The sequence below is a fragment of the Microtus pennsylvanicus genome, chromosome 5 (genome assembly GCF_037038515.1).
Source record: "Microtus pennsylvanicus isolate mMicPen1 chromosome 5, mMicPen1.hap1, whole genome shotgun sequence".
In the NCBI taxonomy this organism is placed as follows: domain Eukaryota; kingdom Metazoa; phylum Chordata; class Mammalia; order Rodentia; family Cricetidae; genus Microtus; species Microtus pennsylvanicus.
In genome coordinates this window covers 112,798,859-112,813,013 of record NC_134583.1, presented here as the reverse complement: position 1 = coordinate 112,813,013, position 14,155 = coordinate 112,798,859, and the positions used below count along the sequence as shown (strand labels likewise).

The 14,155-nt window shown below is 43.1% G+C and overlaps 1 protein-coding gene across 3 annotated transcripts in view; it reads left to right on the top strand.

The window, feature by feature from the left end:
• Positions 1–9,360, top strand: part of Rnls (renalase, FAD dependent amine oxidase) — a 289,318-nt gene extending 279,958 nt beyond the window's left edge. The window contains exons 7-9 of one of the 3 annotated variants that reach the window (XR_012910683.1): positions 1,009–1,096; positions 3,365–3,465; positions 7,053–9,360. Coding sequence is in view for 2 of the 3 variants with exons in the window: in XM_075973856.1 (XP_075829971.1) it covers positions 1,009–1,053 (45 nt within the window). In the remaining variant the exon portion in view is untranslated. Of the gene's footprint in view, positions 1–1,008; positions 1,097–3,364; positions 3,629–7,052 lie in introns of those variants that run through there. The other 2 variants (XM_075973856.1, XM_075973855.1) reach the window with 2 other exon arrangements.
• Positions 9,361–14,155: the final 4,795 nt, after the last annotated feature.

Below are 14,155 nucleotides of genomic sequence, written 5' to 3'. Positions count from 1 at the left end.
ATGTCAGTATTTAAGAGTCGCGTGCTTTCTGCAATGAAATAATTGATGCTGTCACTACAGGTGTTGCGATGTTGCGCTGACATTTTCTGTTGGATTGACAGATGCTGGTTAACTCTCAGTAGGCCTCAGGACAGCCATTTCTGTAGCAGCTATGGGACCTTTTGTGTGGCCGTTTCTGTAGTTGATTCTCTCTTTGAGTATGGCCATTTCTGTGGTAGACACTCAGCCTTGGGTATGGCCATTTCTGCAATCTCAAAGTACTAACATTTGTTGTAACTTTTGAAGAGCAAAATACACTTCCAAAGACTTCATTTCTAAAGAGTTACAACAATTCTATTATTAGTTATTGTTATTCTATTATTATTTATTGTTAATTTCATACTATGCTTAATATATAAAACACTTTATTGTAGGTCTGGACACATAGGAGAAAAGTATATATGGAGTTGGTATGACCTATGGTTTTAGACATCCGCTAGTGAGGAGGAAGGAGGGAGAGAAGGAGGGACAGAGGGAGGGACTGATGGAGGGATGGAGGGAGAAAAGGGAAGGACAAAATTTTTTAAATCTGTTAATATCTAAATACATAATTTAACTGCTTGTTAACTACAAACATAGGCACAGCACATGACAAATGTCAATTACGTCTATTCAAAAGGAAAAAGCAAACATAATTTGAGTAACTTTTTAAAGACCTTGTGACTATCAATGACCACTTTGCCTAGTTCCATCTCACCTCCAAGCCTGCAGAAGTTCAGTCTTTCTAAACATTAAGGCTTGTAGGTAGTTCTCTATTGCCAGTGCTTCAGAGGGGTGGCTCCTCCAGGAGTTGTAGGAACAGCTTACTGCAGCTGGGCCGGTAGCCTGAGGCTCAACTCACTGGAACCTGGATCAGAACTGAACCATTCCGACAAAGACTGCTATATTTGAAGGAGGCTGGCACAGCTAACTCCTGAGCAAGTGGGCTATAGCAACCTTATGAATTAATAGCACGATGCCATTTTGCAGGGTACCAGGAATCTGGAGCAGGAAGAGATGATGGAATTTGTCTGAGATCGTGCTGATGTCCTAGCCTGAACCGCACCTCCGAACGAAGGTTTGTGTTCTGTGACCTGCTTGTTCCTTGCTGTGCTCCTCCTTGTGTCTGGAGCACAGCCCTTCTTTTCACCGGTGAGTTAAAGAAAGGAATTTCCATCCCTTGAGAATGAGCTGAAAAGAAAACTGAGCCATCAAAGCTAGTGTTTCCCTATGACCTTCGTTTTTCCTTAGGCCCCCGGAAGGCAGGCTACCCCTTCCTCCTATATAAAGACTTTTCAGCTTGGGAAGTCCATTCTGTGAGAATCATGCCAGGCGACCAGAGCCTCATCTCTTTCTTAAAGGAGCTAGAACCTGAAGACACAATTAAGTAAATCTCAGCTGTTAGCAAAGGCTGACACACTGCAGATCCTCAGAGCATTTGAGAAATCATGCCAAATATTAAGGACCTAACATCATGCAGGTGTTTAATACAAACAAACACCTACATGTTCTACTTAAAGGCCAAAACTTCCTAAAGAGGTGGCAGACACTGATCAGACATCATCCAAAAAAAAAAAAAATACTTGCTATGCATAATTTTTTGGTGAAGTAGGTGTGTCACAATTGACTATACATTTGTTGGGGCTTAGAACAAGCTCTCCAAAGGGCTTCAGAACTGAGTAGCTACAGGAGTCTCACTGAAGTCACGTGTGTTAGGTTTTTCTAGACACACAGAACCAGTAGAATGAATAAATGTTATAAGGAACGATTTATGGGGTGGTGAGATGCTTGGTGGATAAAGGTGCTGCCATTGAACCTGACCATCCAACTTTAATTCCTGGTATCCACGTGGTCCATGAAGAGAAAGGACTCCGGCAAGTTGTTCTCCTGCCTCCACACAGGGGCTGGAGTGCACATAGGTCTAAAACTAAACAAAATAAAATAAGATAACAAAATAGATTGGCTTACAGGATACCGGCTGGGCAGTCCATCACTGGCCATCCGAATGCTAGAAAGAATGACCACCTGCAACTACTCGGTCATTAAAACTGTGTGCCTCCGCAGGCCCAGTCCTGGATGATCACTGATCTTCAGTCTGCAATGGAAGGCTGAAGAAACTGGGTTTTCATACCGTCGAAGGATGACATCAGCAGCGACAATAAGGACTCACCAGCCAGCAAGAAGAAAAAGGAGGCAGACAGCACCGCCTTCTCCTCGGACATCTTCACTCCTGTTGCCTGTTCTGGGGGAGGGAGGAAATTCCTCCAGCCAATCCTTTGTGGAAATCCCTCACAGACCCACCCAGATGCACATTGCAGTGGCCACTCCAGCCCTTATCAAGTTAACAATCAAATCAAGTCAAGTCATACTGTGTGATGACAAAAAGGGGTACCTCACAGAGAATAACTGGAGAGAAATCAGTCATGTACTGAGTACTCCATGGTACAAATGGAGAAGATCCTGCATCTAGGGGAACAAGGGGATGAAGTGGGATTAAGCCAAAGGTCCTGACCTCCTTCCTAATGCTGAGATGATAATATAATTCAGAAAGTTCACACTCGGTCATATTGAAGAAATCACATAGCCCAGTGTCTGGCGCATGACTTTAGTGTTTTGCATTACTTTTCCTTGTCAGGCACTGCTATCACCCAGGACAGAATTGGGCAGCGGTATCTTCTGATCATCCATGGCACTCACTTTGGATCTATCTAAAAGCTGAATTTATTTTTATGGGAAATACAATAAGACACAACGGTCAAATATGCCTTTGTTCTATGGCCATCGTAGTGAAATGCATGGTTCATCTCGAATGCCTCTATAATGGCTCATCTTGATTCTTTATTTGATCAAATCTGGAATCATAAGAGACACACCTCTGTGAGAGTACATTGTGTTCTAGGAAGTTAACTAAGGGGGAAGACCCTCCCATAGAGTAAGCAGCACCTTCCAGCAGTGACCAGGGTAGAAAGAGGTCTGAGGGAAGAGCAATACTTCTTGTGGCCTGCCTTCCATTCTTGCTGGTAAATCCATTTATCCTGCTGCTGCTGCTGCTGCTGCCATCAGAACCCAACTTCTTGGGCCTTCCAATGTGGACGAAGGACAAAGATCTCTCCAGAAATCTTCAGCACCACATTGGGACTGCTGAGACACCCAGCAATGGGGACTGGGGAACTACAGGGTTCTCACCCTCTCCTTAGCCATTGCTAGACTCCCCAGACCACACCTACAAGTCTGTTCCTGTAATTAGATTCATTCTCTCCATACTATTTCTTTACCCCAGAGAACCCTAATAATACAGGCATCCATGGTATAACCACATTAACTATTTCTTTTCTTTTCATCATAGGTTCTCCTGTAACCCAGGCTGACCATAAACTCACGATAGAGTTGAGGATGATGGCGACTGCAGATACTTCTGCCTCTGGCCCCAGAGAGCAGGGACTGCAGGTTTGCAGCATCACACCTGGCTCATTTACTGATTGCTCATCTCCCCCGGAGCTAATTCATCCTCGGTCTTGAACATCAGGTCTTTAGCTCTTACCCATCCCTGGGATCCCTCTGCTGTTTTCCTGTTGTTTCACTCTCTGTTTGTCTTGACTGAGTTAGATTTCAAGTTTCTTGACAGGGGAAATCAGCTTTATCTTTACAGCTGCTATAGCCTGTGGGGGTGGGGGTGGGGTGGGTGCTGAGGACTGGGAGAAAGCTTAGTCTGTAATGCTCCTGATTTGCAGGCATGAGGACCTCAGTTCTGTCTCCAGATCCTATGTGAAAATGGGCAGGGATGGTCCTTAGAATATGTACCTAGGTTCCCAGCACTTGGGAGGTAAAGGAGGTGCCTCTCGGTGCTAGAAATGTACTCTCAGACATACAGACCAGGGGAAACTTGGGCACTGTGATGGGGAACTGAAGCCTCCTCCTCCCATCCCACTTCCTCTTCCTCCTCCTTCCCCTGCACCCAACCCCCCACTGCAACCTGGAGTTACAGAGATTGGAATTCAATCTAAACCTCCACCCCTTGCCATCAGGAGTAACTACCACGGCAGGGAGGTCAGGGCTGACTCCCGCTGGCTCCCACTTCCTCTGTGGGACCTCTTTCCAAAGACGCCCTTGTAGCATGACTCTGATGTTTTTTATTGAATACAAATTGTACAGACGAGTTTCCGGGAATTTCAGTAGAAAGTTGATCCCCGCCCCCAACCCTCAAGACATGTCCCAAATAATGAGAAGAGTATTGCAATCGCTGCTGTTATTATTCGCGGAGTCCGTAGCCTTTAAAAAACATTTCTTAAAGGAACAAGGTAGAGCGGACAGCTTTCAGAACACACCTGAGGCTCTGCTCTTCCTGACAGTATCAGTTTAGCCGGTGATTCTGAAAGAAGGCAACGGGCTGCTTGCAAGCCAAAGGGCACTGTCAGATTTGGCAAAGAAAAATACAGGATGCCCAGCAGGATCTGAGTTTCAGGCAAGCGATGAAAAGCATGAAGTGTAAGTGTGTCCCACGTGTGCAGTGGGATGTACTTACGTGAAAGCATTGATGGTATCTCTGACACCAAGGTTTCCCTGGTCACCTTTTATTTCACCAGACAGCTCAAAGCCAAAGAGAGGCAGATCAGCAAAAAGACGGCACCAACAGATGCTTCCTTGGAGGCCCTAGCTTTGTAGGACCTTTCTCACTCAACCCAGGATGTCCCCTGGAGTGTGAGCTCAGTGTTAGAAGAAAACAGGTGGATGTTCCTTTCCTGCCCTCTACAGCCTGGGGCAGCCATGCACCTTGAGGGCTGCAGAGGGAATAGGCTGAGCTGTCAGGATGCCTTTCCTTTCCTCTGGCGCACTCAGTTGTCTCTCCAGTTCCCTGAAGAGAGGCTTTTGCTTCCTGCTTACAGACTGCCATGCAGGCTGGCCTGTCCACCATAGAGGTGGCATGATGGGGCTCAGCGGGGAAGAGTGAAGGAGCAGATTTGAGCGCTGGTTTGGATTTCCAGCTCTGCCACTTCTTACCCCTGAAACATTAGGCAAGTTGCTAGCCTCACCAGGCCACAGCCTTTGCGGCACTAAAATAAGAAGGCTTGTGAGTTGTGGAGAGTGTCTGGGGGCTGGAGGATATGTGATATTTGCCACAGTTCCTGGCACATAGTTGTCACCCTTTCATACAGTAACCATTGTTATTACTGCTATCTCTTAGTACTTCATGCATCCCGAGAGACATCTAGCATTGAGTCTCTCAATGCTTGTGACTTGGAATTGTAATATCTTGGTCACTGTTCTATTGCTGTGAAGAGATACCATGACCAAGGCAGCTCTTATAAGAGAAAGCATTTCACTGGGGCTTGCTTACAATTGCAAGGGTTTTAGTCCATTGTCGTCATGGTGAGGAGCATGACAGCATGCAGGCGGATACGGTGCTGGAGCAGTAGCTGAGAGTTCTACAACCTGTTCCACAGGCAGCAAAAACAGACAGACACTGGGGCTAGCTTAGGCTTTTGAAACCTCAAAGCCCACCCCCTGACGACACACTTCCTCCTAAAAAGCCACACCTACTCAAACAAGGTAACACCTCCTAATCCCTTTCAAATAGTCCCACTTCCTGATGATCAAGCATTCAAATATATGAGCCTATGAGGGCCATTCTTGTTCAAACCACCAAATATAGGAACATGGGTGCTATAAGAGTATCAAGTCCACATATGCCAGGGAGTTAGATCACTACAAAAAGTACATTAAGAAAAATGAGAGAGAGAAAGAGAGAGAGAGAGAAAGAGAGAGAGAGAGAGAGAGAGAGAGAGAGAGAGAGAGAGAGAGAGCGCCAAAAGGAGAAAGAAAGGGAGAAATGATTTCTTGGGTTAACTACGCCTACAAAAACACAGGCAGCAGATAATCACATACTAGCAGGAAACACACATACCACTAACAACAACAACAAAAATAACAGGAATTAGTGATCTTTGGTCATTAATATCTCTCAATATCAATGAACTCAATTCTCCAATAAAAAGACACAGGTTATCAGAATGGTTACAAAAACAGGATCCATCCTTCTGTTGCTTATAAGAAACACACCTCAAAACAACATCAAAGACAGACATTACCTCAGAGTAAAATGTAAGAAAAGATTTTCCAATCAAACAGACCAAAAAGGCAAGCTAATGTAACTATCCTAATAGCTAATAAAATAAACTCCAAATCAAAATTAATCAAAAGAGATAGAGAAGGACATTTCATATTCACCAAAGGAAATAGCCACCAAGATGATGTCCTAATTTTGAACATCTATATCCCAAATACAAGGACACCCACATTTGCAAAAGAAATATTACTAAAGCTAAAATCACATATGGAACCCCACATATTAATTGTGGGAGACTTCAATACTCCAGTCTCACCAATAGAGAGGTCATCCAGACAGAAACTAAACAGAGAAATAACAGATCTAACAGATAATATGACTCAAATGTACCCAACAGATGTCTACATAATGTTCTACCTAAACACCAAACAATATACATTCTTCTCAGAAACCCATGGAACCTTCATCAAAATTAACTGCATACTTGCTCACAAAGAAAGTCATAACAGATACAAAGAAAAAAAAAACATGGAATAACCCCCTGTACCTTATCAAATCACAATGAATTAAAGTTGGAGTTCAACAACAACACAAACTACAGAAAATCTACAAACTCATGGAAACCGAACAACTCTTAACTGAGTTACCACTGAATCAAGGAAAATATAAAGAAAGAAACTGAACATTTCCTACAATTCTGTAGGTGGATACTGCTCGTTTGTTTCCTGGCTGCACAAGCCTGAATAATAACACAAAAACTATATTAATTACAACACTGTTTGGCCAATAGCTTAGGCATATTCCTAGCTGACTCTTACAACTGAAATTAACCCATGTCTATTAATTTGTCTCTCACCAAGAGGCTGTGGCCTACTGGTAAGGTTCTGGCTGGTGGCTGGTATCTTTCTCCTTCAGTAGCAACAGGATGTATCTCTGACTCTACCTACTTTCTCTCTATATCTCTGTTCAGATTTCCCACCTGGCTTTACTCTACTAAGCCATTGGGCAGAACAGCTTTAACCAATGGTAATAAAACATACTCACAGCATACAGAGAGGACTTCCACATCAGAATTCAATGAAAATGAATGTACAACATACCCAAACCTATGGGACACAACGGAAGCAGCTCTAAGAAGAAAGTTCACAGCACTAAGTGCCTACATAAAGAGTTTGGAGAAATTTCATACTAACGACGTAACAGCACACCTGAAAGCTCTAGAACAAAAAGAAGCAAAAGCCAAGAGTAGCAGATGGCAGGAAATAATCAAATGGAGGACTGAAATCAATAAAAATAGAAACAAAGAGAACAATAGAAAGAATCAATGAAACAAAGAAGTTGATTCTTTGAGAAAATCGACAAGATAAAAAAAAAAACCCTTATCCAAACTAACTAAAAGGCAGAGAAAGAATATCCAAATTTAAAAAAAAATAGAGATGAAAAGGGAGCCAGGCAATGATGGAGAGATAGATTGGGAGGCAGAACACAGGAAAAAAGGGAGTAGGAGGAGAAGAGGGAGGGGAGACTGTGTTCAGGATGTAAAATTAATTAATTAATTATTAATTTAATTAAAAAGAAGAAACTATGAACTTTTCTCTCCTGACCTGTGCAAGGAAGTGGGGTTCTTGGAGTCACTATAGGCTACCTATGAATTCAAACATGACTCTATTTGAGAACAGAGTTACAGTAAACGGAGCTCAAGCACCTGGCAGGAATCTAAGGTCCTGTGAAGTCTCCTGAGCTTCCCGATTTGTGCCGAAGCTGCCAGGTGGCATGTTGAACTCATCCCAGCCTTAGTTTCGCTGTTTGCCTAGGCTTTCCTGCTATCTGCTCTGCAGCTCAGAGCAGCTTGTTTCGCTGGATGGCAGTCATTCGGGATCTGACCAGCCCCTTGATCTTAGAATCTGCCATTTGTGGCTTCCCTCACTCTAAGCTTGTCTCAGCTCGAGTGGTTGGAGGTTTCAGCCTTAAACTCTCACCAAGGGCAGCACTGCTGCCCTAAAGGTGTCTCCTTAGATAAACAGAAGAGAATACCGAGTGCCCTAGTGGCTATTGAACAGGGGCATACCTGCTACTCTACTAAGAATTTTATTCCGTGAGATCTCTCCACACACCCATTTTCAGATGAGGGAACTGAGACTCCATTACTGAAAGCTGGGCGCTATAAACTACGGAACTTTGTTTTCTCACGGTCCCTGAAGGTGGAAATTGGAGATTAAGGTGTTAGTGGAGGTGGATCTTCCGTATCCCATCTGCCAGGCTTGCAGATGGTGCATTCACATGGCCCTTCCGCTCCACAAATACCTTCTGGGAAGACGGAAGATGCTGCAGTAGGTGCATGCCCCCTAGTGACCTCATTTAAGTTGGGTTCCCTAGGAAAGACTTTATCTCCAAATAGAGGCACGTACTGGTTGTGAGGACTTCTACATGAGAATTTTGAGGAGACACAGTTCAACCCATTGGGAATGGGTCAAGTTTCAGCATCTTAGACAGTGGATGGTGATCCCTACGTGAGGTCACATAACCGAATGTGGGGGCAACGATAAATATGGCAACAGTAAACCTTTTTTGAACCCACAACAACTAAAATTTCAAAATCACATGCCTGATGAGTTTGAGGTGCCCATGCTGTATCACGTGACTTCACTGAAGCCTCGGCACTGAACCCTTAGCACTGCTCATGTGTCAGTCACTCCACAGAGCAGCGACAGATGCTGCCTGACACACCTCAGCTCACACTCAAGACTGAGCTATGCTTACGAATTGCACGGCTCATCCAAGCCTGTTTGCTCTCAGAGCAACGTGATGACCTAATTACAGAAAGGGAAAGACTGTGAATACTCTCCTACCATTCCTCCTCAGCATCAGTACCAAATTAGTGGTATCTTTGTTTTGTATTAGAATATTTGATTTTCAACATTGCAATTTGAGCTACTACCTTGAGTTTCACACACACAACACAACACACACACACACACACACACACACACACCACTTAAATGAATTTTTGCTTGAGGTTAGGACAAAATTTCCAAGAAATTCTAACATGGCCTTAAATATGCTCCTGCTGTTTTGTACGATGTATTTATGCAAAGTGACATTCTCAGATGATGATTATAAAATTAAAATATCGATCAACTCTGAAAAACAGTGTAGATACTCTGTATCCTGTGCTATCAGATACTCAGCCAAGATTTAATTCTTTCTGTAAAAATAAACAAATCTATTTCATAATTGTACAATTTTTCTTTCAGCTTTAATAAATAATAAAATTACTTGTACCCAAGGAATTATTTTAAAATAAAATTCTTTCTGACTTATCATCAGTAAATGCTTGATTTGTATATCTATTTTATATACCTCTATGCTCAATGTTATAAAATTTTGTCAAGTTGAAAGAGATCATGAGTGGAAAAAGCTTATGAATATCTAGGTTAAGTAAACCCTCCTCTCCCCAGCTTATTCAGGTGGGCATACAAAGGAGCTAGGATTCGTGCTTGGGTCTGTGTGTCTTCTGAATTCAATGTTCACTATAATACATGCTTTTAATTTTCTCATCTCAACCAGCTGAGAAATACCAACATCCCAACAATTCTGTCAGCCAGCACCACTGGAAGCTGCTCTGATGTAAGACAGGGGAGATGGGTGTTTATCTCCCAGTATGTGACCCAGAATGGACAAGAAAGAAAGAGAAGGATTCTAAATCCCTACAGCCATTTACAAGAGGTATCATCAGGTAGTTAGAAAGAAAACACAGCAGAGTTAAAAACAAAGGCAGTGTGATGGGGCTGCAGGTTGTGGGAGAGGATAGAATCAGGAAGGAGGGATCAGAAGAGGCTTCAGGAAGCAGGTCAGAGTCAGACTGTCAAGTGTGTTGGGGGGTCACTGGCTTTACCTCCTAGCTGTGTTACCCTAGGCAACACGCTTAGCCTCAGTCTCCTCACCAGAAACACAGGCTGAGCATCCTATTCTTCAAACTCCAAATCTGGAAACTCTTTGGGTTCTGGCATGATGCCACAGTGGAAAAATTCAACACCTGATTTTATTTGATGGATTATAATCAGAACAGTCACACAAAATAATATGGCATTAAACTCCCCCCAGACTATGTTTTAATTTGTTATGGTTTGAATCTGAACTGTCTGCCCAGAGCTCCTATAGTAAAACTTGGGCCCCCAGGCGGTTTTTATAGGTCAAGCACTTCTGAGATGATGGATCTATAGGGCTCTACCTTCATCAGTGAATTAACCCATCGATGGAGTCAGAGCTGAATGGGCTGTTGCAGCCTGGTAGAATTGTAAGGTGGTAATTCCTTGAAGGAAGTAAACCACTGGAAGCAAGCCCTTGGAAGTATGCCCCCCCTCTCTCCTTCCCTATCTCTTTGATACCCTCTCTCCTCTCTCTTCCTTTCCCTCTCTCTCTCTCTCCTTCCTTAGCTACAGAGAAGCAGGCAGGCTTTTTCTACTTCTTACTCCTTAGCACCATGTTAGGCTTCACCACAGACCCAGAAACAATAGACCCAGGAAAAATCTTTGGAAGCAAGAGCTGAAATATTTTTTTTCCTCCCTTGAAAGGTTTGTGTCAAGTATTTTATCACAGGGCCAGAAAGTCAACAAGAGTTATATATGATTACTTTTAATAATTAGATCTTAATCCCTAAATATCTCATATATTGATAGATCTAAAATGTATAAATAGTTGAGATATTTGCATACATGCTGTGGGACAATGGTTTTATCCTGTAAAGTTTATTTCTTGTACTTGTTTAATAAAATACTGATTGGCCAGTAGCCAGGCAGGAATTATAGGTAGGGCAACCAGGTAGGAAGTAGAGCTGGGGCAATGAGAACATGAGAATTCTGGGAGGAGGAAAGATATAGTCTGCAGTCATCACCCAGACACAAAGGACACAGATGAGAATGCCTTGCTGATGAAAGGTACCAAGCCACGTGGCTAACACAGACAAGAATTATGGGTTAATATGTAAGAATTAATTAAGAAGAAGCCTGAGCTAATAGGCCAACCAGTTTGATTAATGTAGACCTCTGTGGGTTTCTTTGGGACTGAATGACTGCGGGACCTGGTGGGACAGAAATCTCTGTCAACACATACATGTGCAAATATTGTCAGTATTTAAAAATGAGGTCCAAACCATTTCCAGACCTGAGCATTTTGGATACAGTATTTTCAGCCTGCACTATTAGTAGAATACCACTTATTTCTGGTGAAGAGCCTTTGAAATGACCCCAGCCAGTATCAGAATGGTGCTGATATATAGCCATGGCAGAGTGTAGGTCAGCTCTTCTCTAAGATTGGGCAAGTATCTTATAACTAGAGAAGCAAACTCAGGGCTGAGAGAGAAGCATTTGTGGGCAGAACTGTTCTTGCCACTGGATGGGATGATTTATGCTCTCAGTCCACTTAAGCTGGAGGACTCTTCACTTTTGTCTAGAGTGTTCTCATGTGGTTCCATTAGCTGAAATTGCTAGGTCAAAAGAAGGTCTGTTTCTCGGAGAGTACGAATTTATGTTAATTTTAAAAGCACGAGCATCCACTCTGGAAAAGAAAGTGTTATCTTAGAACTGGAGAAAGTGACAGGTGAGTGGACTGTCTGAGCCTAGGGGTGTGAGTGCTCAGAACCAAAGGCTACTGGACGTCTGTATTAGTGGGAAGAATGAAAGGAGAGCTTAGTGGGAAGTATTACAAAGAGGAAGTATAAGGCTTCCAAAGCTGTGTCACCGTGTACACTGTGTTGGTCACCTTCTCACTGTAACAGATGCCTGAGATGATCCATTTTTTTAATTCTATTCTATTCTATCCTATTCTATTCACTTTTGGCTTTCAGAGACAAGGTTTCCTGTTTGATAACCCTGGCTGTCCTGGCTCTCGTTCTTGTAGACCAGACTGACTTTAAACTGACAGAGATCGGCCTGCCTCTGCCTCCCAAGGGCTGGGATTAAGATGTGAGCAACCAGCACCCTGCAAGATGACCCACTTTTAAGCAGAGCAGTGTACGTTGGCTCATGGTTTAGGAGGTTCCAGGCTGTGGTCAGTTGGCTCTGTCAGTTGGCATCCTACAGCCTGCCTGGTGCATCAAAGTGAAGTAAAACTACTAACCCCATGGCCAGAGAGAGAAAAAAAACAAAAAGGAAGAGAAACACCCTTCAAGAGAATACCTCTTAATGACCTGAAGACTTCCACCCACTTTGTTCCATCTCTCAGGGGTTCCACCACCTTCTCATAGCATCAAGGCTAGATAGCAAGCCATTAACACACGGGTCTTGAGGTGTCACCCAACACAGCACAAACAAAGAAGGGAATTCAGAGAGAATAATGCTAACATCGGCGTCAGGTTTTACAAAAAGAACCAAAGGGAAGTAGCGAGAAAAAAATGGCTATATAACCCATCCATAGGCCACTGTAAAAAGACAAAAGTTTCAGTGAAATGGTGGTGACGCAAACTCGGTTTTAGAAAGGAAAGGGGAAAGGAGGAGGGGCGAGCAGTGCCAGAGACTGGCACAAAGTTGGGTAGTTGAATAAAGCAAGCTCCATTCCCCAATGCTGGTCCTGCATCCCTCCACTTAAGAGGAGGATGCTGTTTGTCAAGGCGCTTGCACTTGTGGAGGGGTCATACTGCAGTTCTGTAGTAAAATCGAAGTCTGTCTTTTTGCTGAACCACAACAGTGAAAAAGCCTATGCCTGGATCTTTGCTCTCTCTTTCTCCTTCCTCTGCTCTCCTCCTCCATTGTCCCTCTCTTTTCCCTTCCCTACTTTTTTACTCTTCCTCCTCCTTCTTTTTTATCCTCCCCCCACCCCAGTGGTTTAGAAAGAGAGACTGTGCAAAGATGAGAAAACTCAAAGATTGAAATACAATCAATTAGTAACTCACAGAACAGATAACTTCTCGCAAGGAGGGTCACCAGGTCTGTGGTCATTGCATGCACACAAATGAACTCTTAACAGCCACTGAGATATAGAAATCATTTGTTACCACAGCATAACCGAGGACTCTGCTTGCTAATAAGCATCAAATCTAGGAACATGGCAAAAGAGAGTAGCAGAGATGAAGAAAGGGGGGATTTTTTTGGTTTTATATGTGATATTTCAAAATGGAAAGAGTCAGAATGGAAGAAAATAAAACAATATTTTTGCTTGTATGTGTCTGCATGTTGTAGTCAGAGGTCAATATCAAATGTCAGTCTTCAAAACCTAACCACCTGGTTTTTGAGACAAGGTCTCTTACTAGGATCTGAGGTTCCATTAGGAACCTAGAGTAGCTGGTTACAAGCCCTGGGGATCTGCTACCTCTGCCCCCAAGCAGTGGCATTTGAAGTACTTGTCTGTTGACTGAGGTTTCTGTCCCATAATCATTAAGTCTCAAAAAAAAATCACAGAGGCCTATGATAATTATAAACGGATTGGCCTAGTATCTCAGGCTTCTTATTAACTCTTAAAGCTTATATTAGCCCATAAGTCTTGTCTGTGTTAGCCTTGTGGCTTGGCACCTTTTTTAACGAGGCAGTCAAATCTTGCTTCCTCTGTGTCCAGATGACAATTACAGACTGAAACTTCCCTCTTCCCAGAATTCTCATTGCCCCGCCTCTACTTCCTGCCTGGTGGCCCCATCTATACTTCCTGCCTGTCTACTGGCCAATCAGCATTTATTTAAAATACAAGTGGCAGGGTACAGACCATTGTCCCACAGCACCATGGAACTGTGGATTCATTCTGTGTTAAGAAAAATCAGGTTTGACTAAGGAAGACCCCCTGAGAAATCTCTGATAGGAGGAATGGCTCAGATGTGTGAGTTCTGCATCCAGAACAGTTCAGAGACTGCTGCCTGAGATGATCAAGCCTCACAAGATACTCCAGTCAGGACCTGATCATAATTCTAAATTTTCTTTAGGTCCCCATAAGATTATCAGTACCCCTAATCAAGCAGCAAGTATCCTGAAAAACTATGCCCACATTCTCAAAAAATGGATTATGGATGTTGCTTTGTTTAGATTGTTAGTTACAAGCTTTTATGGATAATGGTCAGGAAAAATGCTAAACAAAGGAGATTCAATTCAG